The 23,828-nt window shown below is 40.8% G+C and overlaps 1 protein-coding gene across 4 annotated transcripts in view; it reads right to left on the bottom strand.

The window, feature by feature from the left end:
- Positions 1 to 23,828, bottom strand: part of LOC126184683 (choline transporter-like protein 4) — a 264,367-nt gene that overhangs the window by 45,403 nt on the left and 195,136 nt on the right. For all 4 annotated transcript variants that reach the window (XM_049927179.1, XM_049927187.1, XM_049927206.1 and 1 more), the window contains 2 exons: positions 20,222 to 20,387; positions 19,880 to 20,136 (listed from right to left, as the gene is read on the bottom strand). In XM_049927179.1, coding sequence (XP_049783136.1) covers positions 19,880 to 20,136; positions 20,222 to 20,387 — 423 coding nt within the window. The remainder of the gene's footprint in view (positions 1 to 19,879; positions 20,137 to 20,221; positions 20,388 to 23,828) is intronic.

The raw sequence follows: 23,828 nt of genomic DNA, 5'->3' as shown, positions 1-23,828 counted from the left end.
CACTTGAGTTAGGTTGGGGGATCTGGAATGCCACACATATTGAAATTGCCTAGAGGTGGTAAGGCCATTATCAGACATTTCTGGAAGCAAACTTTCACCTGGTAAGCAAAATGTGGTGTTACCACATCTTGCATGAAAATAATGGTGTGAACATAGTTGCAGTCTTGCAAAGCTGGAATCACATGTTGCACAAGGAAGTCCTTATACTGTCACTGCACAGCTAACAGGCCCACAAAATGTCATATCCTCAAATAAAAATGGATTGAGAATGAAGGAGCTTGTGAAGCCTTATCACGCAGTCACATAAGCTGAGTCCAATGGATGTTCCTGCACATGTGGTGGAGAAGAACCCCAGAGGTGACAGTTCTGTGAATTCATGAAACTCTGCAGAATGAAATGTGCTTCATCCAGCTGAAGAATGTTTACTGGCCACATGTCATCCATTTCCATGCATGCCAAAAAACAAAGGGCAAAGTCATGACATTGAAGCTCATCTTGTGGCTTTACTTGGTGCAAATTCTAAATCTTGTATGAATACCAGTGCAAAATGTGCCACAAAATCTTCTGAACTTTTGACCAGGGAAGAGACGATTCCTGTGACATAGAACAAGCACTGGCTGCAGGATTTAAGGCACATGCTATATAACTGGCTATAGCTACCGCAATTGAATCAACAACTGCCATAGGAATAGGCCACCTCCCTCTGTCTGCTGCACCACCTAATTTACCTGTTTCCATAAATTTTGTGATCATATTCTTCAGTCAATTTACTGACACAAGGCCTCTTTGCAGCTGCTTCCATTGACAATATTTCTGCAGTGCAGCACTGCTATTGCTGCTGTTCTGATAATATACCATTACCATCAGTGCACCATCTTTCTTCTCAATAGCCATCGCATTTTGTATGGAAAACTTCAACCTTCTTAACTCTTTACACGAACAGTCTCTTCACAAAAGAAATCAAGATGTGTCACCAGGTGACAAACAGGAAATATTTCACATTCTGACTGCTTACAGTGCCATATTTTCACCTGGTGTTGGAAAGTGGAACTACCTTTTTTTTTTTTTTTTTAAAGCATACTCTGTGAATGCACTGATTAAAGAACATACCTACGATGTTTCAGCATCCTGCAATGTATACAGCCTGTACTGCAGCACTCAGAGCATTGTCAGCCCAATTATAACCATCTGGTAGATGCTGATGTGTGATGTCACTGACAGCCTAATCTGTTCTGTCATATTTTCTCACATAAGATATATATTAAAAACCAATCTGCATATCAATATTCTAACATAAATAACAGTTAAAAACACTAAGTAGAATTCTTAATTTCAAGGCATTCATCAGTCTCTGCTGATTCTATGCAGTCCTTGCAAAAGGAGAAACCTTTTAAGATATTTTGATCTTGACATGTTAAAATGTAATTTTCCTCCAAAAAATAGCAATAAATTAATAACTGATAACTTTCAATCCCTGTGGATCATCAAATGTTTTCTTCCATATTTCCTTATTCTAATCATCTTTACTTAATTTATTTCATATAACTTTTCCACAGAAACTTTACCTGCAGAACTCTAATTACTGGGCTCTTTATATCTGTTACGAAGATTAGGGAGGAGAATTGTAATCACTGCTTTTGACTCACATTATAAGCAAGTATTTTTACTGTAACACATTATCTTCTCATCTTATCTGTGACATTAGATTAAATTAAGAAAATATATCACTGAATATATATATATATATATATATATATATATATATATATATATATATATATAATAGAAGGAAACATTCCACGTGGGAAAAAATATATCTAAAAACAAAGATGATTTGACTTACCAAACGAAAGCACTGGCACGTCGATAGACACACAAACAAACACAAACATACACACAAAATTCTAGCTTTCACAACAAACGGTTGCCTCGTCAGGAAAGAGGGAAGGAAAGGGATAGACGAAAGGATTTGGGTTTTAAGGGAAAGGGTAAGGAGTCATTCCAATCCCCGGAGCGGAAAGACTTACCTTAGGGGGAAAAAAGGACGGGTATACACTCGCCACACACACATCCATCCACACATATACAGGCACAAGCATATACAGGCACATATGTGTGGATGGATATGTGTGTGTGTGCGAGTGTATACCCGTCCTTTTTTCCCCCTAAGGTAAGTCTTTCTGCTCCCGGGACTGGAATGACTCCTTACCCTCTCCCTTAAAACCCACATCCTTTTGTCTTTCCCTCTCCTTCCCTCTTTCCTGATGAGGCAACAGTTTGTTGCGAAAGCTGGAATTTTGTGTGTATGTTTGTGTTCGTTTGTGTGTCTGTCGACCTGCTGCCAGCACTTTCATTTGGTAAGTCACATCATCTTTGTTTTTAGGTATGTATATATATATATATATATATATATATATATATATATATATATATATATATATATATATATATATAAAAATAGAGGGAAACATTCCACGCGGAAAAAATATATCTAAAAAGAAATATGATGAGACTTACCAAACAAAAGCGCTGGCAGGTCGATAGACACACAAACAAACACAAACATACACACAAAATTCAAGCTTTTGCAACAAACGGTTGCTTCATCAGGAAAGAGGGAAGGAGAGGGAAAGATGAAAGGATGTGGGTTTTAAGGGAGAGGGTAAGGAGACATTCCAATCCCGGGAGCGGAAAGACTTACCTTAGGGGGAAAAAAGGACAGGTATACACTCGCGCGCACACACACACATATCCACCCGCACATACACAGACACAAGCAGACATTTGTAAAGGCAAAGAGTTTGGGCAGAGATGTCAGTTGAGGCAGAAGTACAGAGGCAAAGATTATGTTGAAAGACAGGTGAGGTATGAGCGGCGGCAAATTGAAATTAGAAATTAGCGGAGATTGAGGCCTGGCGGATAGCGAGAAGAGAGGATATGATGAAGGGCAAGTTCCCATCTCCGGAGTTCTGACAGGTTGGTGTTAGTGGGAAGTATCCAGATAACCCGGACGGTGTAACACTGCGCCAAGATGTGCTGGCCGTGCACCAAGGCATGTTTAGCCACAGGCTGATCCTCATTACCAACAAACACTGTCTGCCTGTGTCCATTCATGCGAATGGACAGTTTGTTGCTGGTCATTTCCACATAGAAGGCTTCACAGTGTAGGCAGGTCAGTTGGTAAATCACGTGGGTGCTTTCACACATGGCTCTGCCTTTGATCGTGTACACCTTCCAGGTTACAGGACTAGAGTAGGTGGTGGTGGGAGGGTGCATGGGACAGGTTTTACACCGGGGGCGGTTACAAGGGTAGGAGCCAGAGGGTAGGGAAGGTGGTCTGGGGATTTCATAGGGATGAACTAAGAGGTTACGAGGGTTAGGTGGACGGCGGTAAGACACTCTAGGTGGAGTGGGGAGGATTTCATGAAGGATGGATCTCATTTCAGGGCAGGATTTGAGGAAGTCGTATCCCTGCTGGAGAGCCACATTCAGAATCTGATCCAGTCCTGGAAAGTATCCTGTCACAAGTGGGGCACTTTTGGGGTTCTTCTGTGGAAGGTTCCGGGTTTGAGGAGATGAGGAAGAGGCTCTGGTTATTTGCTTCTGTATCAGGTTGGGAGGGTAGTTAAGGGATGCGAAAGCTGTTTTGAGGTCGTTGGTGTAATGGTTCAAGGATTCCGGACTGGAGCTGTAGGCTGTAGGGAAGGGACCGTTTGATGTGGAATGGGTGGCAGCTGTCATAATGGAGGTACTGTTGCTTGTTGGTGGGTTTGATGTGGACGGACGTGTGAAGCTGGCCATTGGACAGGTGGAGGTCAACGTCAAGGCAAGTGGTATGGGATTTAGAGTAGGACCAGGTGAATCTGATGGAACCAAAAGAGTTGAGGTTGGAGAGGAAATTCTGGAGTTCTTCTTCACTGTGAGTCCAGATCATGAAAATGTCATAAATAAATCTGTACCAAACTTTGGGTTGGCAGTCCTGGGTAACCAAGAAGGCTTCCTCTAAGCGACCCATGAATAGGTTGGCGTATGAGGGGGCCATCCTGGTACCCAAGGCTGTTCCCTTTAATTGTTGGTATGTCTGGCCTTCGAAAGTGAAGAAGTTGTGTGTCAGGATGAAGCTGGCTAAGGTAATGAGGAAAGAGGTTTTAGGTAGGGTGGCAGGTGATCGGCGTGAAAGAAAGTGCTCCATCGTAGTGAGACCCTGGACATGCAGAATATTTGTGTATAAGGAAGTGGCATCAATGGTTACAAGGATGGTTTTTGGGGGTAACAGACTGGGTAGGGATTCCAAGAGTTCAAGAAAGTGGTTTGTGTCTTTGATGAAGGATGGGAGACTGCATGTGATGGGTTGAAGGTGTTGATCTACGTAGGCAGAGATGTGTTCTGTGGGGGCTTGGTAACCAGCTACAATGGGACGGCTGGGATGATTGGGTTTGTGAATTTTAGGAAGAAGGTAGAAGGTAGGAGTGTGGGGTGTTGGTAGGGTCAGTAGGTTGATGGAGTCAGGTGAAAGGTTTTTTAGGGGGCCTAAGGTTCTGAGGATTCCTTGAAGCTCCGCCTGGACATCACGAGTGGGATTACCTTGGCAAACTTTGTAAGTAGTGTTGTCTGAAAGCTGACGCAGTCCCTCAGCCACATACTCCTGACGATCAAGTACCACAGTCGTGGAACCCTTGTCTGCCGGAAGAATGACGATGGATTGGTCAGCCTTCAGATCACTTATAGCCTGGGCTTCAGCAGTAGTGATGTTGGGAATAGGATTAAGGTTTTTTAAGAAGGATTGAGAGGCAAGGCTGGAAGTCAGAAATTCCTGGAAGGTTAGGAGAGGGTGATTTTGAGGAAGAGGAGGTGGGTCCCGCTGTGACGGAGGACGGAACTGTTCCAGGCAGGGTTCAATTTGGATAGTGTCTTGGGGAGTTGGATCATTAGGAGTAGGATTAGGATCATTTTTCTTCATGGCAAAGTGATATTTCCAGCAGAGAGTATGGGTGTAGGACAGTAAATCTTTGATGAGGGCTGTTTGGTTCAATCTGGGAGTGGGGCTGAAGGTGAGGCCTTTGGATAGGACAGAGGTTTCGGATTGGGAGAGAGGTTTGGAGGAAAGGTTAACTACTGAATTGGGGTGTTGTGGTTCCAGATTGTGTTGATTGGAATTTTGAGGTTTTGGAGGGAGTGGAGCTGGAAGTGGGAGATTGAGTAGATGGGAGAGACTGGGTTTGTGTGCAATGAGAGGAGGTTGAGGTTTGCTGGAAAGGTTGTGAAGGGTGAGTGAGTTGCCTTTTCGGAGGTGGGAAACCAGGAGATTGGATAGTTTTTTAAGGTGGAGGGTGGCATGCTGTTCTAATTTGCGGTTGGCCTGTAGGAGGATGCTCTGAACAGCCGGTGTGGATGTGGGAGAGGAAAGATTGAGGACTTTTATTAAGGATAGGAGTTGACGGGTGTGTTCATTGGCTGAGTGGATGTGTAGGTGAAGGATTAGGTGGGTGAGGGCAATGGATTGTTCAGTTTGGAACTGGTATAGGGACTGATGGAAAGAAGGGTTGCAGCCAGAGATGGGAACTTTAAGTGTGAGGCCTTTGGGGGTGATGCCAAATGTCAGACAAGCCTGAGAAAATAAAATATGGGAGTGTAATCTGGCTAGGGCGAAGGCATGTTTGCAGAGGGAATGTAAATAAAACTTAATGGGGTCGTTGTGGAGGTGTTGTGAGGGTGACATGGTACTAGAAGGTGGAAAGTGTAACATGAGGCTGAAATGAAAATAAATATAAAAATATATGGGGAGAGATAAAGGTGAAGTAGAAAGCAAATGGAGATCTGGTGTGAAAAAAGGTGAAAAAGGGTTGGTTAGAGCTGGGCTATGTTGATCCTGTGGTGAACTTGTGTAGGTAGATAACGATGTGCATAAAGGTTAGGTGGTTGTGTTGCCGCTAAAACACGTTAAAGGGTGGAGAAATTCGGGAAAATTTCGAAAAAACTACGTGAGGATGTATTAAAAGGAGTGGTGTGGTGGTGGCAGATTATGGAAATGAGGCTAACAATTGTCTGATGAAGAAATAATGACGTTAAAACCTGTGGCAAGCGGCTGAAAATTATCGGTGATGTGAGAAAAACGGAAATGGAAATAAAGCGAAAGTTATTAAAACTAGCCAAAAAGGTTGTTTAATAGCTGAAAGGAACTGTTTGTGAACTAGAAACGGTGGATTTTATGGCAGCGGTAGTGTTGAAAGCGGAAAAAAAATAAATTTTTTTTGGTTATGGTTTGGAAGTGGGTTACGTATTATTGAGTATATATCGGCGGGATAAAATTGTATAGTGGATTACGGTAAAAAAGGAAAAGGTGAATACAAAGTGAAACTACTGGCAAAAACAGAAGGAGGAAATAAGACGACAGAAAAGACTTCGAAATGTAACAGTGACAATAACAAACGTAATTGTTGGCTTCAAATTAATGATATGAATATAATAGAGGGAAACATTCCACGTGGAAAAAATATATCTAAAAAGAAATATGATGAGACTTACCAAACAAAAGCGCTGGCAGGTCGATAGACACACAAACAAACACAAACATACACACAAAATTCAAGCTTTCGCAACAAACGGTTGCTTCATCAGGAAAGAGGGAAGGAGAGGGAAAGACGAAAGGATGTGGGTTTTAAGGGAGAGGGTAAGGAGACATTCCAATCCCGGGAGCGGAAAGACTTACCTTAGGGGGAAAAAAGGACAGGTATACACTCGCGCGCACACACACACATATCCACCCGCACATACACAGACACAAGCAGACATTTGTAAAGGCAAAGAGTTTGGGCAGAGATGTCAGTTGAGGCAGAAGTACAGAGGCAAAGATGATGTTGAAAGACAGGTGAGGTATGAGCGGCGGCAAATTGAAATTAGAAATTAGCGGAGATTGAGGCCTGGCGGATAGCGAGAAGAGAGGATATGATGAAGGGCAAGTTCCCATCTCCGGAGTTCTGACAGGTTGGTGTTAGTGGGAAGTATCCAGATAACCCGGACGGTGTAACACTGTGCCAAGATGTGCTGGCCGTGCACCAAGGTATGTTTAGCCACAGGCTGATCCTCATTACCAACAAACACTGTCTGCCTGTGTCCATTCATGCGAATGGACAGTTTGTTGCTGGTCATTTCCACATAGAAGGCTTCACAGTGTAGGCAGGTCAGTTGGTAAATCACGTAGGTGCTTTCACACATGGCTCTGCCTTTGATCGTGTACACCTTCCGGGTTACAGGACTAGAGTAGGTGGTGGTGGGAGGGTGCATGGGACAGGTTTTACACCGGGGGCGGTTACAAGGGTAGGAGCCAGAGGGTAGGGAAGGTGGTCTGGGGATTTCATAGGGATGAACTAAGAGGTTACGAAGGTTAGGTGGACGGCGGTAAGACACTCTAGGTGGAGTGGGGAGGATTTCATGAAGGATGGATCTCATTTCAGGGCAGGATTTGAGAAAGTCGTATCCCTGCTGGAGAGCCACATTCAGAATCTGATCCAGTCCTGGAAAGTATCCTGTCACAAGTGGGGCACTTTTGGGGTTCTTCTGTGAAAGGTTCCGGGTTTGAGGAGATGAGGAAGTGGCTCTGGTTATTTGCTTCTGTACCAGGTCGGGAGGGTAGTTACGGGATGCGAAAGCTGTTTTCAGGTCGTTGGTGTAATGGTTCAAGGATTCCGGACTGGAGCAGATTCGTTTGCCCCGAAGACCTAGGCTGTAGGGAAGGGATCGTTTGATGTGGAATGGGTGGCAGCTGTCATAATGGACGTACTGTTGCTTGTTGGTGCTTTTGATGTGGACGGACGTGTGAAGCTGGCCATTGGACAGGTGGAGGTCAACGTCAAGGAAAATGGCATGGGATTTAGAGTAGGACCAGGTGAATCTGATGGAACCAAAGTAGTTGAGGTTGGAGAGGAAATTCTAGAGTTCTTCTTCACTGTGAGTCCAGATCATGAAAATGTCATCAATAAATCTGTACCAAACTTTGGGTTGGCAGACCTACACATCCACTCAGCCAATCAACACACCCATCAACACCTATCCTTAATAAAAGTCCTCAATCTTTCCTCTCCCACATCCACACCGGCTGTTCAGAGCATCCTCCTACAGGCCAACCGCAAATTAGAACAGCATGCCACACTCCACCTTAAAAAACTATCCAATCTCCTGGTTTCCCACCTCCGAAAAGGCAACTCACTCACCCTTCACAACCTTTCCAGCAAACCTCAACCTCCTCTCATTGCACACAAACCCAGTCTCTCCCATGTACTCAATCTCCCACTTCCAGCTCCACTCCCTCCAAAACCTCAAAATTCCAATCAACACATTCTGGAACCACAACACCCCAATTCAGTAGTTAACCTTTCCTCCAAACCTCTCTCCCAATCCGAAACCTCTGTCCTATCCAAAGGCCTCACCTTCAGCCCCACTCCCAGATTTAACCAAACAGCCATCGTCAAAGATTTACTGTCCTACACCCGTACTCTCTGCTGGAAATATCACTTTGCCATGAAGAAAAATGAACCTAATCCTACTCCTAATGATCCAACTCCCCAAGACACTATCCAAATTGAACCCTGCCTGGAACAGTTCCGTCCTCCGTCACAAAGGGACCCACCTCCTCTTCCTCAAAATCATCCTCTCCTAACCTTCCAGGAATTTCTGACTTCCAGCCTTGCCTCTCAATCCTTCTTAAAAAAACCTTAATCCTATTCCCAACATCACCACTGCTGAAGCCCAGGCTATAAGTGATCTGAAGGCTGACCAATCCATCGTCATTCTTCCGGCAGACAAGGGTTCCATGACTGTGGTACTTGATCGTCGGGAGTATGTGGCTGAGGGACTGTGTCAGCTTTCAGACAACACTACTTACAAAGTTTGCCAAGGTAATCCCATTCCTGATGTCCAGGCGGAGCTTCAAGGAATCCTCAGAACCTTAGGCCCCCTAAAAAACCTTTCACCTGACTCCATCAACCTACTGACCCTACTAACACCCCGCACCCCTACCTTCTACCTTCTTCCTAAAATTCACAAACCCAATCATCCCGGCTGTCCCATTGTAGCTGGTTACCAAGCCCCCACAGAACACATCTCAGTCTACGTAGAGCAACACCTTAAACCCATCACATGCAGTCTCCCATCCTTCATCAAAGACACAAACCACTTTCTTGAACGCCTGGAATCCCTACCCAGTCTGTTACCCCCAAAAACCATCCTTGTAACCATTGATGCCACATCCTTATACACAAATATTCCGCATGTCCAGGGCCTCGCTGCGATGGAGCACTTCCCTTCACGCCGATCACCTGCCACCCTACCTAAAACCTCTTTCCTCATTACCTTAGCCAGCTTCATCCTGACACACAACTTCTTCACTTTCGAAGGCCAGACATACCAACAATTAAAGGGAACAGCCATGGGTAACAGGATGGCCCCCTCGTACGCCAACCTATTCATGGGTCACTTAGAGGAAGCCTTCTTGGTTACCCAGGCCTGCAAACCCAAAGTTTGGTACAGATTTATTGATGACATTTTCAAGATCTGGACTCTCAGTGAAGAAGAACTCCAGAATTTCCTCTCCAACCTCAACTCCTTTGGTTCCATCAGATTCACCTGGTCCTACTCTAAATCCCATGCCACTTTCCTTGACGTTGACCTCCACCTGTCCAATGGCCAGCTTAACACGTCCGTCCACATCAAACCCACCAACAAGCAACAGTACCTCCATTATGACAGCTGCCACCCATTCCACATCAAACGGTCCCTTCCCTACAGCCTAGGTCTTCGTGGCAAACGAATCTGCTCCAGTCCGGAATCCTTGAACCATTACACCAAAGACCCGAAAACAGCTTTCGCATCCCGTAAATACCCTCCCAACCTGGTACAGCAGCAAATAACCAGAGCCACTTCCTCATCTCCTCAAAACGGGAACCTTTCACAGAAGAACCCCAAAAGTGCCTCACTTGTGACGGGACTGGATCAGATTCTGAATGTGGCTCTCCAGCAGGGATACGACTTCCTCAAATCCTGCCCTGAAATGAGATCCATCCTTCATGAAATCCTCCCCACTCCACCTAGAGTGTCTAACCGCCGTCCACCTAACCTTCGTAACCTCTTAGTTCATCCCTATGAAATCCCCAAACTACCTTCCCTACCCTCTGGCTCCTACCCTTGTAACCGCCCCCGGTGTAAAACCTGTCCCATTCACCCTCCCACCACCACCTACTCCAGTCCTGTAACCCGGAAGGTGTACACAATCAAAGGCAGAGCCACGTGTGAAAGCACCCACGTGATCTACCAACTGACCTGCCTACACTGTGATGCATTCTATGTGGGAATGACCAGCAACAAACTGTCCATTCGCATGAATGGACTCAGGCAGACAGTGTTTGTTGGTAATGAGGATCACCCTGTGGCTAAACATGCCTTGGTGCACGACCAGCACATCTTGGCGCAGTGTTACACCGTCCGGGTTATCTGGATACTTCCTACTAACACCAACCTATCCGAACTCCGGAGATGGGAACTTGCTCTTCAATATATCCTCTCTTCCCGTTATCCACCAGGCCTCAATCTCCGCTAATTTCAAGTTGCCGCCACTCATACCTCACCTGTCATTCAACAACATCTTTGCCTCTGCACTTCTGCCTCGACTGACATCTCTGCCCAAACTCTTTGTCTTTAAATATGTCTGCTTGTGTCTGTATATGTGTGGATGGATATGTGTGTGTGTGCGAGTGTATACCCGTCCTTTTTTCCCCCTAAGGTAAGTCTTTCCACTCCCGGGACTGGAATGACTCCTTACCCTCTCCCTTAAAACCCACATCCTTTCGTCTTTCCCTCTCCTTCCCTCTTTCCTGATGAGGCAACAGTTTGTTGCGAAAGCTTGAATTTTGTGTGTATGTTTGTGTTCGTTTGTGTGTCTATCGACCTGCCAGCACTTTCATTTGGTAAGTCACATCATCTTTGTTTTTATGTGTGTGTGTATATATATATATATATATATATATATATATATATATATATATATATAATAGAGGGAAACATTCCACGTGGGAAAAATATATTTAAAAAGAAAGATGATGAGACTTACCAAACAAAAGCGCTGGCAGGTCGATAGACACACAAACAAACACAAACATACACACAAAAATCTAGCTTTCGCAACCAACGGTTGCCTCGTCAGGAAAGAGGGAAGGAGAAGGAAAGACAAAAGGATATGGGTTTTAAGGGAGAGGGTAAGGAGTCATTCCAATCCCGGGAGCGGAAAGACTTACCTTAGGGGGAAAAAAGGACAGGTATACACTCGCACACACACACACATCCATCCGCATATACACAGACACCTGTCTGTCTGTGTATATGCGTATATGTGTATATATGTGTATATGCGGATGGATGTGTGTGTGTGTGTGGGAGTGTATACCTGTCCTTTTTTCCCCCTAAGGTAAGTCTTTCCGCTCCCGGGATTGGAATGACTCCTTACCCTCTCCCTTAAAACCCATATCCTTTTGTCTTTCCTTCTCCTTCCCTCTTTCCTGACGAGGCAACCGTTGGTTGCGAAAGCTAGATTTTTGTGTGTATGTTTGTGGTTGTTTGTGTGTCTATCGACCTGCCAGCGCTTTTGTTTGGTAAGTCTCATCATCTTTCTTTTTAAATATATATATATATATATATATATATATATATATATATATATATATATATATATATATATATATATATATTTAAAAAGAAAGATGATGACACTTACCCAACAAAAGCGCTGGCAGGTCGATAGACACACAAATAAACACAAACATACACACAAAACTCTAGCTTTCGCAACCAACGGTTGCCTCGTCAGGAAAGAGGGAAGGAGAAGGAAAGACAAAAGGATATGGGTTTTAAGGGAGAGGGTAAGGAGTCATTCCAATCCCGGGAGGGGAAAGACTTACCTTAGGGGGAAAAAAGGACAGGTATACACTCGCACACACACACATATCCATCCATACATACAAGACACAAGCAGACATTTGTAAAGGCAAAGAGTTTGGCTCAAACTCTTTGCCTTTACAAATGTCTGCTTGTGTCTTGTATGTATGGATGGATATGTGTGTGTGTGCGAGTGTATACCTGTCCTTTTTTCCCCCTAAGGTAAGTCTTTCCCCTCCCGGGATTGGAATGACTCCTTACCCTCTCCCTTAAAACCAATATCCTTTTGTCTTTCCTTCTCCTTCCCTCTTTCCTGACGAGGCAACCGTTGGTTGCGAAAGCTAGAGTTTTGTGTGTATGTTTGTGTTTATTTGTGTGTCTATCGACCTGCCAGCGCTTTTGTTGGGTAAGTCTCATCATCTTTCTTTTTAAATATATTTTTCCCACGTGGAATGTTTCCCTCTATTATATATATATATATATAAAGAGAAAAAGAGAAAAATATGAAAAAAATAAAAAAAGCAACTTAATAATAAAATGGTAAGTCTTTGCTCAACAAAAACTGTTTTTGAGATTACTTCCTGGTGCATATCATGTTTTTCTTGGACGTAAGTGATTTATAAAAGTATCACCAGATATTCCCAACTTTCAAATGAACCTTGTACTCTGTTGACATGATATATCAGAGATACCAACTTAAACTGCTTGGTATAGGAGGTAATTTAAATATTCTCCTTACTTGGAGCACTTGGGAACACAAAAAGCAATGTGCAATGCACATCAGTGAAACAAATGATTCAGAAATCTTTATAAGACACTAAACTGTAGCAAGTAGCCAGGTTTAATTTACTCCATGGATGCCCCTAGGACTGCATGGTTCATTATGTCTCTATTATTGCATTACTGCTGCTTGAGCTGATGATTTATTCAGTAAAGTCTAACAATACAGATTTTTGATTGACTGTAAACTCTATTGCCTACACATAGTAAAGTGATCTTCAATAAAGATACAAAGGTGGCCCTGAGGATTCTTTCTGTTCCACTTTTTGTTTGTGGATTGCAATTGCTCTTATACTAGCTCTTTTTGCAACAGTGATAAGAACAGAAACAAGTACATCAACACCAAATGTACTTGCTTCAACAACTGATGTTTGCGTTGTAGCTTATCCCCAGTATTAATCAATGTGCACAACAAGCAAGCTGTGAAGGCAAATAAAGAGGAATTTGGAAAGAGGATTAACAATCATGAAGAAGAAATAAAAGTTTTGAGCTTTGCCAGCAACATTGTAAATGTGCCAGAGATGACATAGGGCTTGGAAGATCAGTTGATAAATAATGTCTTGAAAATGAGATGAATATCAACAAAAGTCAAACAAGAGTAATGGAATGTAGTTGAATTTAATCCAGTGATACTGCTTGAATTATGCTAGGACATAAGACACTAAAAGAAGTCTGAATTTTGTTATCTGGCCAGAAAAATAAATGATGGCTGAAGTAGAGTGTATACAGGGTGTTACAAAAAGGTACAGCCAAACTTTCAGGAAACATTCCTCACACACAAATATAGAAAAGATGTTATGTGGACATGTGTCTGGAAACGCTTAATTTCCATGTTAGAGCTCATTTTAGTTTCGTCAGTATGTACTGTACTTCGTCAAATGATCGCCAGTTGGCCCAATTGAAGGAAGGTAATGTTGACTTTGGTGCTTGTGTTGACATGTGACTCATTGCTCTACAGTACTAGCATCAAGCACATCAGTACGTAGCATCAACAGGTTAGTGTTCATCACGAACGTGGTTTTCCAGCCAGTGCAATGTTTACAAATGCAGAGTTGGCTGATGCCCATTTGATGTATGGATTAGTACGGGGCAATAGCCGTGGTGTGGTACATTTGTATCAAGACAGATTTCCAGAACGAAGGTGTCCCGGCAGGAAGACGTTCGAAGCAATTGATCGGCGTCTTAGGGAGCACGGAACATTCCAGCCTATGACTCGCGACTGGGGAAGACCTAGAACGACGAGGACACCTGCAATGGACTAGGCAATTCTTCGTGCAGTTGACGATAACCCTAATGTCAGCGTCAGAGAAGTTGCTGCTGTACAAGGTAACATTGACCACGTCACTGTATGGAGAGTGCTACGGGACAACCAAATGTTTCCGTACCATGTACAGCATGTGCAGCCACTATCAGCAGCTGATTGGCCTCCACGGGTACACTTCTGCAAATGGTTCATCTAACAATGTGTCAATCCTCATTTCAGTGCAAATGTTCTCTTTACGGATGAGGCTTCATTCCAACGTGATCAAATTGTAAATTTTCACAATCAACCTGTGTTGGCTGACGAGAATCCGCACGCAATTGTGCAATCACGTCATCAACACAGATTTTCTGTGAACGTTTGGGCAGGCATTGTTGGTGATGTCTTGATTGGGCCGCATGTTCTTCCACCTTCACTCAATGGAGCATGTTATCATGATTTCATACGGGATACTCTACCTGTGCTGCTATAACATGTGCCTTTACAAGTACGACACAACATGTGGTTCATGCACGGTGGAGCTCCTGCACATTTCAGTCGACGTTTTCGTACGCTTCTCAACAACAGATTCGGTGACCGATGGATTGGTAGAGGCAGACCAATTCCATGGCCTCAACCCTCTTGACTTTCATTTATGGGGGCATTTGAAAGCTCTTGTCTACGCAACCCCCGTATCAAATGTAGAGACTCTTCGTGCTCGTATTGTGGACGTCTGTGATACAATACGCCATTCTCTAGTGCTGCATCAACGCATCAGGGATTCCATGCAACAGAGGGTGGATGCATGTATCCTTGCTAACAGAGAACATTTTGAACATTTCCTGTAACAAAGTGTTTGAAGTCACGCTGGTACGTTCTGTTGCTGTGTGTTTCCATTCCATGATTAATGTGATTTGAAGAGAAGTAATAAAATGAGCTCTAACATGGAAAGTAAGTGTTTCTGGACACATGTCCACATAACATCTTTTCTTTATTTGTGTGTGAGGAATGTTTCCTGAAAGTTTGGCTGTACCTTTTTGTAACATCCTGTATACATAGAATACACACTGGCAAAAACTGGAAAAATGTTTATGAAAAATATAAATTTGTTGACATTGACCATAAATTTAAGTATTAGGAAATCTTTCCTGAGTGTATTTGTCTGGAATGTAGCCTTGTATGAATGTGAAGTGTGTATAGTAAAAGTTTAGACAAGAGGAGAATAAAGGCTTTTGAAATTTGATGCTACAGGAGGATGTTGAAACTTAGATGGGTAGACCAGACAATGAGGAGGCATCAAGGAATCATCAATTTGGTAATAGAGGGAAGTTTGGGGTAAAAATTGTAGAGGGAGACCAAGGCGTGACTACAGTATGCATTTTCAAAGGGAAGTACATTACGTAGTTTTGTGGAGATGAAGAGGCTTTCAGAGGGCAGTATAGTGTGGAGAGAAGCATTACATCCATCTTCAAAGTGAAGACAACAACAACATATAGTTTTCGTTAAACTTAGATAGTATTTTTCATCTTATTTTTAAAACTGGTTGTTGACATTTACTGAAATATGTAAATATACCATTGCAATTATCTATTTCTTACATTTATGTACACCTTATGAAATCTAAAATATTTCCCTTATTGCATTTGTTTTACTTTTGGTCAACAATGTTAACTTCCAATATGAGAAATCTGTCAACTAATGCACTATTACTTTATGTAGAACTACAGTTTCAACAATGATCCATTCAGTGCCTTGACTGGCGCAAGCACTGATGCTCACAGTCAATGTATCATAGTCAGACCATCAACATCATTCCATCATATTTCTGCCCTACTCTCATGAAACACATAATTTCTTTTGCCCCAAAGATTCTTTCAGGAGTGTAAGAGAACTTTTCCAAGATAATAAACAGAATTAAAAATTTTACACTTAGCAAAGGCCATTGTTAGACCACACTCTAGACTTTCTGATGAAATATCATAGCACGGTGTGTATTGTTTCAATTTGAGTGTCTGCCATGTAGACAGATGTTCACACTTAGGCAGGGGTGGATAGGGCTGAGCAAAGAGCTCACACACAGGCAATCAGGCAGGAACTACCTGAGATAAAACAACTACTGAAATGCAAGACAAGTATGGAAATGAGAACAAACAAATTGGTGTGCACAGCACAAAAGCATTGGTTTTTGCAGTCTGCTGGTTGGCATGCAAACTACTTTTGTTACCAATGTGACTTGCATGAGTGATGGAGTTGTCAGAAGAGAACATAATGTTGATAATAAAATGGATAAGGATACCACAGTGTTTGTAGGATCAAAGAGATCCACAACACAAAATGTTAAACAAGAAAAAAATATGCTTGGCAGGAAATTGCTGAAGCACTTGGAGGTCCAAGACAAAAAATTCATTATTTGGTTTCATCAGGTGGGAATGAAATTAAGAGGTATAATTTTTTGAATTTATTTTATTACAAAGGAAATGCATACATTTCCAAGAAACTGAAGGAATATAAATATGTATTAATTATATTACATTCTCTTAGCTTACATTCAAGGTAGCTGTAATCACATCATAGATGTATCACCACAATTTTATAAGCTTCTGATGAAATAAAAATTGTTTTTCCCTTGATCACATTGTTTCCCTTGTTATTACATAGCATATTTTATCATATGGACAGTATGAGAGATGGCATGTATATTTTTACATTACATTATTGTTGGCTTACAGCATTATTTTCCTTATACATACTTTAATTAAATCTGAGTGGTTTCCATAGGGCAATACAGATGTAAGGAACTATATGAAATTAGACAACTACTGAAATGCAAGACAAGTATGGAAATGAGAACAAGCAAATTATTCTCAAATGCCTTTTTGCTTGTGTTTGTTTTCATTTTTTCTGTCGTAAACAAGGCTTTAGGCATCAGTTGAACGTCTACAGTTAAGGATGAGGGCAGTCAACACCTTGTACACAATACTGGAAAGTGCTGTAGTACTGACAACAACTGTAAGAGGACCAGAAAATTCAACCAACGTAAAAGTTATTAACATTTTATCACATTTGTGGAATATGATGTTTCTTTTTATTAAAAAGTGATGAAAAAAGCCTGTGATTAGACATGGTTTGCTTATCTCCAATTTTATAAATAGATGTTACTATAGCACATTCATTTCTATTGGGAAATATGCCATAAGTCATTGATTGACAACACATATAGCTTAAGGGTAATCCTATCATAAATGTATAAGAGTTTTAATATTTTGCTGGAAACATCACCATAGTCAGCAGAATTGCTACTTTTTAGTGACAAGATAAATTTTGTAAACTACATAGGGCTGGCACTTTTGAAATAAATATCTGTTGGTGGTGAATGCAGTGTCTGCACAACTAAATCTAATGTAGCTGTGTTTGATGTTTATTAGTGGATATTCTTGTAGTCTCATTGGACACATTGATGGGCCACTCAATATAATTATGCATACAACCAGCAAGGTCACCAGATGTGGCATCAGATCGTGTGGCAAAACATCCATTGCAGTTTTAAGGGCTGCCTCAGTCCCTTGACAACAACCCGATGATTACAGCAAGCTCTCCAGTGTACCTATTGATGTCAACCCTGCACTACATGGTTTTCTCCTGGACTGTGATTTTGACTTTGTTGTTCCCCATGAACAATGTTTGGCTAGCACGCACAGATTTTCCTGTATGCCTGATGTGGCACTTTCTTTGTTCATCATTCAACCAACCATTGGATTTTCAGTGAATAAACTAATGGAGTAATGGTGCACAGAGACTCTGGTTCATATCCAAGTGCTTCCCAATTGAACTTACAGTGTTCTCCAGCATTGATATGTGATTTATTCAACAAACATTCAGAGTACTATATTGATCACAAGATACACATCTACAGAAGTCTTTTGTGTATTCCCAGAAGAGACAGTAATCATTGCTTTCTATGATTTGAATGTAAGTGAGATGTGCTTAATACAATTTGTGTTGTTGAAGATGCAGGCTTATGTAACTAATACAATGTTTGCTACACCTTTGAGGAAGCAATCGCTGAATTACTTGGTGGCCAATGAATTTAAACTGTCACCATTTCTGTCAAAGTAATTTTCTGACAGCTTAATTTCAGTTTGATTTTTTAGTGATGATGCTAACCGTTTTTGCTTTATTCTTGGAATGTTCTATGTTTCTGAGCACAGTGATTCACTGTTTAAAAATTTACAGCAGTAATGAGTCTCAGCTCTTGGCTACAGCTTGTCCTGTGAATTAGGTAGAGCTCTTTCTAGCACAAGTTACTTTAATCCCAGGAAATGTACATCCCTTACCTTTACTTCTGTTTAATTTTGACCTTTATTTAATTTAGGATTGCTGTAGGAATACGTTCAGGAGAGAGTTAAATTTTCTACGTCCACCACTTGTTTTACAAATTTCTCCCCACCATTGTTCCCATAATTTCTCTCAGTGATTATTTATGATTTTCTGATACACATCTTTCTTCTATGATCTGTGCCTATTTGTTTTTTAAAGGGCAGTATTCTTAATTTCCAGGCAATAACAGTACTATCAGTTATGTAACTGGTCAAAGGAAATCTCATTTAGAGTCTCTGGTGCTTTCTACATTGAAAGCACTCATCGTTAATGGCAAAGGGAGCCTGTATGCTTTATGTGGTTGATATCATAGCTTCACAGCAGTTCTTGCTAAAATAATACACTGATTGGAAAAGTTGGCTGTAAATGAATATTGAGAATGCAAGTACAACTGAACCAAAGGAGGGTGAAAATAACGGGAGCTTGTGAATGTAGAACATGAGAGCATTAGTGTGTAGAGTTACGCTAAAGAAGACTGCAGTAGCCTCAGTATGAAAAGCAGTACCTACAGCCTAAATGTTAACACATTGGTTAAGCTCAAAGAAAGCACAAATTTATGATTCCTGTTCAGTCAAGGTTTTAATTTAAGAATGCAATGAGGAGGAAAAGAATTAGAATGAAAATGACAAGGATACAAAAAAAAATAAAAATGGAAAAAGGGGAAGGTGTATGAAGGGATACGGCACATGTAGTTATAATAATTCTGCAATAGATTTTTCAGTGCATCGAGCTGTAGGTGCCAGCCAATAACCAACCTTAGTACTTTCTTGAGCACCACATGCTCATTGTGTTGTTTATTTTGGAGGTACATGTAGAGCCTTGCCTTGCATAGCAGGCTGCATGATGGCAACACTGCCCTCCCACCATTGCAATGTATCATTCACAAAGTTATTTTCATCAGCATATATACCTGTTGAACATTAGATGGACTTATTAGGTAAAGAATGAGGAGGTTCTGGGCAGAATCAGAGAGGAAAGGAACACGTGGAAAACACTGATAAGGAAAAGGGACAGGATGATAGGATATCTGTTAAGACATGAGGAAGTGACTTCCATGGTACCAGAGGGAGCTGTAGAGGGCAGAAACTGTAGAGGAAAACAGAGATTGGAATACATCCAGCAAATAACTGAGGACAAAGGTTGCAAGTGTTACCCTGAGATGAAGAGGTTAGCACAGGAGAGGAATTTGTGGCAGGCTGCATCAAACCAGTTAGAAGACTGATGAAAAAATAAAAATAAAAAAATATACCTGCCTATAGCTGTCCCTGTATGCCCATAATTTGTCTGTGTTATCTCATTCATTCCTTGTTGTGTTCTGAAGCAGAACGAGTCTTTAGTGTAGGTCTCATTATGTAAAATGTATTTACAAATGTTAATAGGTTCAGAGAAGCAGCTATCTTCAACTTATTATTAAATTGTATTTTGGTGTCAAATTAAAACAAATGAAATTTTCAAGCATCATGATATGCACCTGATTGGTCTCTACACCATATTTATCAATTAATTAATGGTGCTTTACTCCAAGTTCTAAAGAACAAATATGACATAATAATTACTTACCGCACTGTGCGACCAATGCTCCACAATGATGTCAAGAAAGGAACATCATCTTTTTTGAAGGTCCAGTACCAAGTTGCAAATGCACCAGCTAGTATCATTTCAGAGAAACCAGACACAAAACACATTCCCCATAAGAATCCAAAAATATTTACAACATGGAAATATGTCACATATTCTTTATACTTGAATGGTTGCTCGGTGCAGTTTCCACAGGTTGATGTAAAAGTGGAAGGGTCACAAATGTCTCCTGGATTGTACTAAAACAAAACCAGTTATTATTAGTTTGTTTTACAGTGACACATGCTTTCATTTTGGAAAGTTCTCAAGTTTCAGACATCTTACCTCATTATTGCTACATGATATTTCAGAGCTCTTTGTAAATCTGTAGGTTGTGTCACCACACGACAACAAAAAAAAAGTTACAATTATTGCCCATGCAATTACGATGCACTGCAGAACCCAAGAAAGTACCGGAAATGCCAATGTGCTTTTCAAACAGGCCACAGCTCTGAAAAAAAAAAAAATCATGCAACTGCCTTAAATACTTCATTCAGTTTTACTACCTGAAAATTCACGAACATAAATTACCATAATAACAGCTAAAGAGACATTATGTTGAAGATATTTAAGAAATCAAACATTACTACCAAAACAGCTGAAATATGCTTTCTCCTGCCTGCCTTTATCTGCTATTAAAATATTTCCTGGCCACTATGGTGATTATGTTTTGAGCAGTGAAATGTCATATGTTGTTGTTGTGTGGTCTTCAGTCCTGAGACTGGTTTGATGCAGCTCTCCATGCTACTCTATCTTGTGCAAGCTTCTTCATCTCCCAGTAATTACTGCAACCTACATCCTTCTGAATCTGCTTAGTGTATTCATCTCTCATCATTTTTACCCTCCACACTGCCCTCCAATACTAAATTTGTGATTCCTTGATGCCTCAGAACATGCCCTACCAACCGGTCCCTTCTTCTTGTCATGTTGTGCCACAAACTCCTCTTCTCCCCAATTCTATTCAGTACCTCTTCATTAGTTATGTGATCTACCCATCTAATCTTCAGCATTCTTCTGTAGCACCACATTTCAAAAGCTTCTATTTTCTTCTTGTCTAAACTATTTATTGTCCATGTTTCACTTCCATACATAGCTACACTCCAGACAAATACACTCAGAAACAACTCCCTGACACTTAAACCTATACTCAATGTTAACAAATTTCTCTTCTTCAGAAACGCTTTCCTTGCCATTGCCAGTCTACATTTTATATCCTCTCTACTTCGACAATCATCAGTTATTTTGCTCCCGAACTAGCAAAACTCCTTAACTACTTTAAGAGTTTAATTTCCTAATCTAATTCATCTACATTCCATTACCCTCGTTTTGCTTTTGTTGATGTTCATCTTATATCCTCCTTTCAAGACACTGTCCATTCCATTCAACTGCTCTTCCAAGTCCTTTGCTGTCTCTGACAGAAGTACAATGTCATTGGCGAACCTCAAAGTTTTTATTTCTTCTCCATGGATTTTAATACCTACTCCAAATTTTTCTTTTGTTTCCTTTACTGCTTGCTCAATATACAGATTGAATAACACCGGGGAGAGGCTACAACCCTGTCTCATTCCCTTCCCAACCACTGCTTCCCTTTCATGCCCCTCAACTCTTATAACTGCCATTTGGTTTCTGTACAAATTGTAAATAGCCTTTCACTCCCTGTATTTTACCCCTGCCACCTTCAGGATTTGAAAGAGAGTATTCCAGTCAACATTGTCAAAACTTTCTCTAAGTCCACAAATGCTAGAATTGTAGGTTTGCCTTTCCTTAATCTTTCTTCTAAGATAAGTCGTAAGGTCAGTATTGCCTCACGTGTTCCAACATTTCTACGGAATCCAAACTGATCATTCCCGAGGTCAGCTCTATCAGTTTTTCCATTCGTCTGTAAAGAATTCGCGCTAGTATTTTTCAGCTGTGACTTATTAAACTGATAGTTTGGTAATTTTCACATCTGTCAACATCTGCTTTCTTTGGGATTGGAATTATTATATTCTTCTTGAAGTCTGAGGGTATTCCGTCTGTCTCACACATCTTGCTCACCAGATGGTAGAATTTTGTCAGGGTTGGCTCTCCCAAGGCCGTCAGTAGTTCTAATGGAATGTTATCTACTCCCGGGGCCTTGTTTCGACTCAGGTCTTTCAGTGCTCTGTCATAACAAAATCATTTAAAACTAGTAATAAATATATTGTTTTGATTGATGATTAGCTTTACTGAACTCAGGCTAGAGATGGAAAGGCTATCATTCATATATCAGAGAAAGATTTTTGCTGATGACTGAGCTGATCACCATGAGCACACTTATTCAATAATGAACAATAGAAAATATTGTGTGTCAGTAAACTGCTAATTAAGGGAAGTAAGTCAATAATATATCTTATTTAAAATATCTAAAAATTAAAATTGTAAGGACATTTATGTACCATGGGACATGATGATAAGCAGGTAGTTTGTTTGGGATACAAAAAATAAGAAAGAGAGAGGATTCATACTGTGTTCAATTTGATTTGCTTCTGAATAGATCAATGAAACTGGAATTTAAATTAACAGAGTGGATAAATAATGATTATAACATTCATTTGTTTATTGTTGACTTTAATCTTTTCTCCCCATTCATTCTACTCCTCAAAGGGAGAAAGATGAGTCAGATATACACAAAGGCACATGCATGAAAGTAAGTCATCTAGAAATATCAGTTGCTCTTCTGCTGTAAATCTGCTCTTGCATTCATCTGACTATCAAGCTATGGAAAGTAAGTATGGAGTAACAACAATATGGAAAGGATAGATAGCTGCTCATTACACATAGGAGGCACTGATTCAAAGACAGGCTCAATGAAAAGAATTTTAGAAAAAATTCAGCTTTTAGACAAAGACCTTCATCAGAAGTAGAAAACACAAACACATTCACATAAGCAGACAAAGTCTGACTTGGGGCTTAGCAAACAGAGATGAGAGTGGTCACATGTGTGCGGGTTGTGCTTGTGAACGTGTTACTATTTTCTACTTCTGAAGAAGGGCATCATTCAAAAGCAGAATATTTATGGAATTCATTTCATTCTGCCTGTCTGCAGTACAATGCTTCCTCTCTGTGGTGAGTACATAGCAATTTATCCTTTCGATACTGTTTTTGACCAGCAAGCTAGTTACTCACTCCCATTTCCAATACAACATATAGAACAAAATACAATGAAAATGTGCTGAGTATGGTTAGCATGATGTTTAGACTCCTGACACACCTGATATCTTCCTTAAGAGAGGTAAAATAAAACCCTGAAATGAGTTATATAAATCATTATAGCTGCATATCTGCAAATCTAATACTTGTCAAATGAACCATACACCCCCTTTATATTGCAGACCAGAGAAACTGTAAAATGGGTAAGTCTGTTTGATAATAATGGAAATCATGAGGGCAAGTGAGCATACCGAAAGAGGTGGGTAATGTTTTTAGGCTGGAATTTTCTTATGATTTGTTTCTCCAGGCACTGCAGAAGTGATCATATATTTATAATAATTGATATCTGAAAGTGTTTGTAAACTTGTTTCAAAGTAAGTAACAGAAAAAAATATTTTAATTTCTTCAGAATTTATATTGCACTGACAACATGGAGAACAGCACAAATGAACTAACTGAATATGTGCATTTGAAGATAAACATTTCTTTCTGAAATGCACCTTAAAATTAAAAACATGTTTAACAATGACTGTTTACAATATTTTATTTAAGTATAAAATGGTGACAGAAACAAATGTCCCACGAAAGTGCATCACACCGTCTACATTTAGTGCACCCTATGTAATCATTTGCTTCGTGCTAAAATAAGAGTACACAGAATTTAAAAAACTAAAAAATAAATAAAAAACTAACACTATGGGGGAAGACATCCCTAGCAACC

This window comes from Schistocerca cancellata, chromosome 1 (assembly GCF_023864275.1).
Source record: "Schistocerca cancellata isolate TAMUIC-IGC-003103 chromosome 1, iqSchCanc2.1, whole genome shotgun sequence".
In the NCBI taxonomy this organism is placed as follows: Eukaryota; Metazoa; Arthropoda; class Insecta; order Orthoptera; family Acrididae; genus Schistocerca; species Schistocerca cancellata.
The sequence above is the reverse complement of the archived record's forward strand: the minus strand, read 5'-3'. Positions and strand labels throughout refer to the sequence as shown.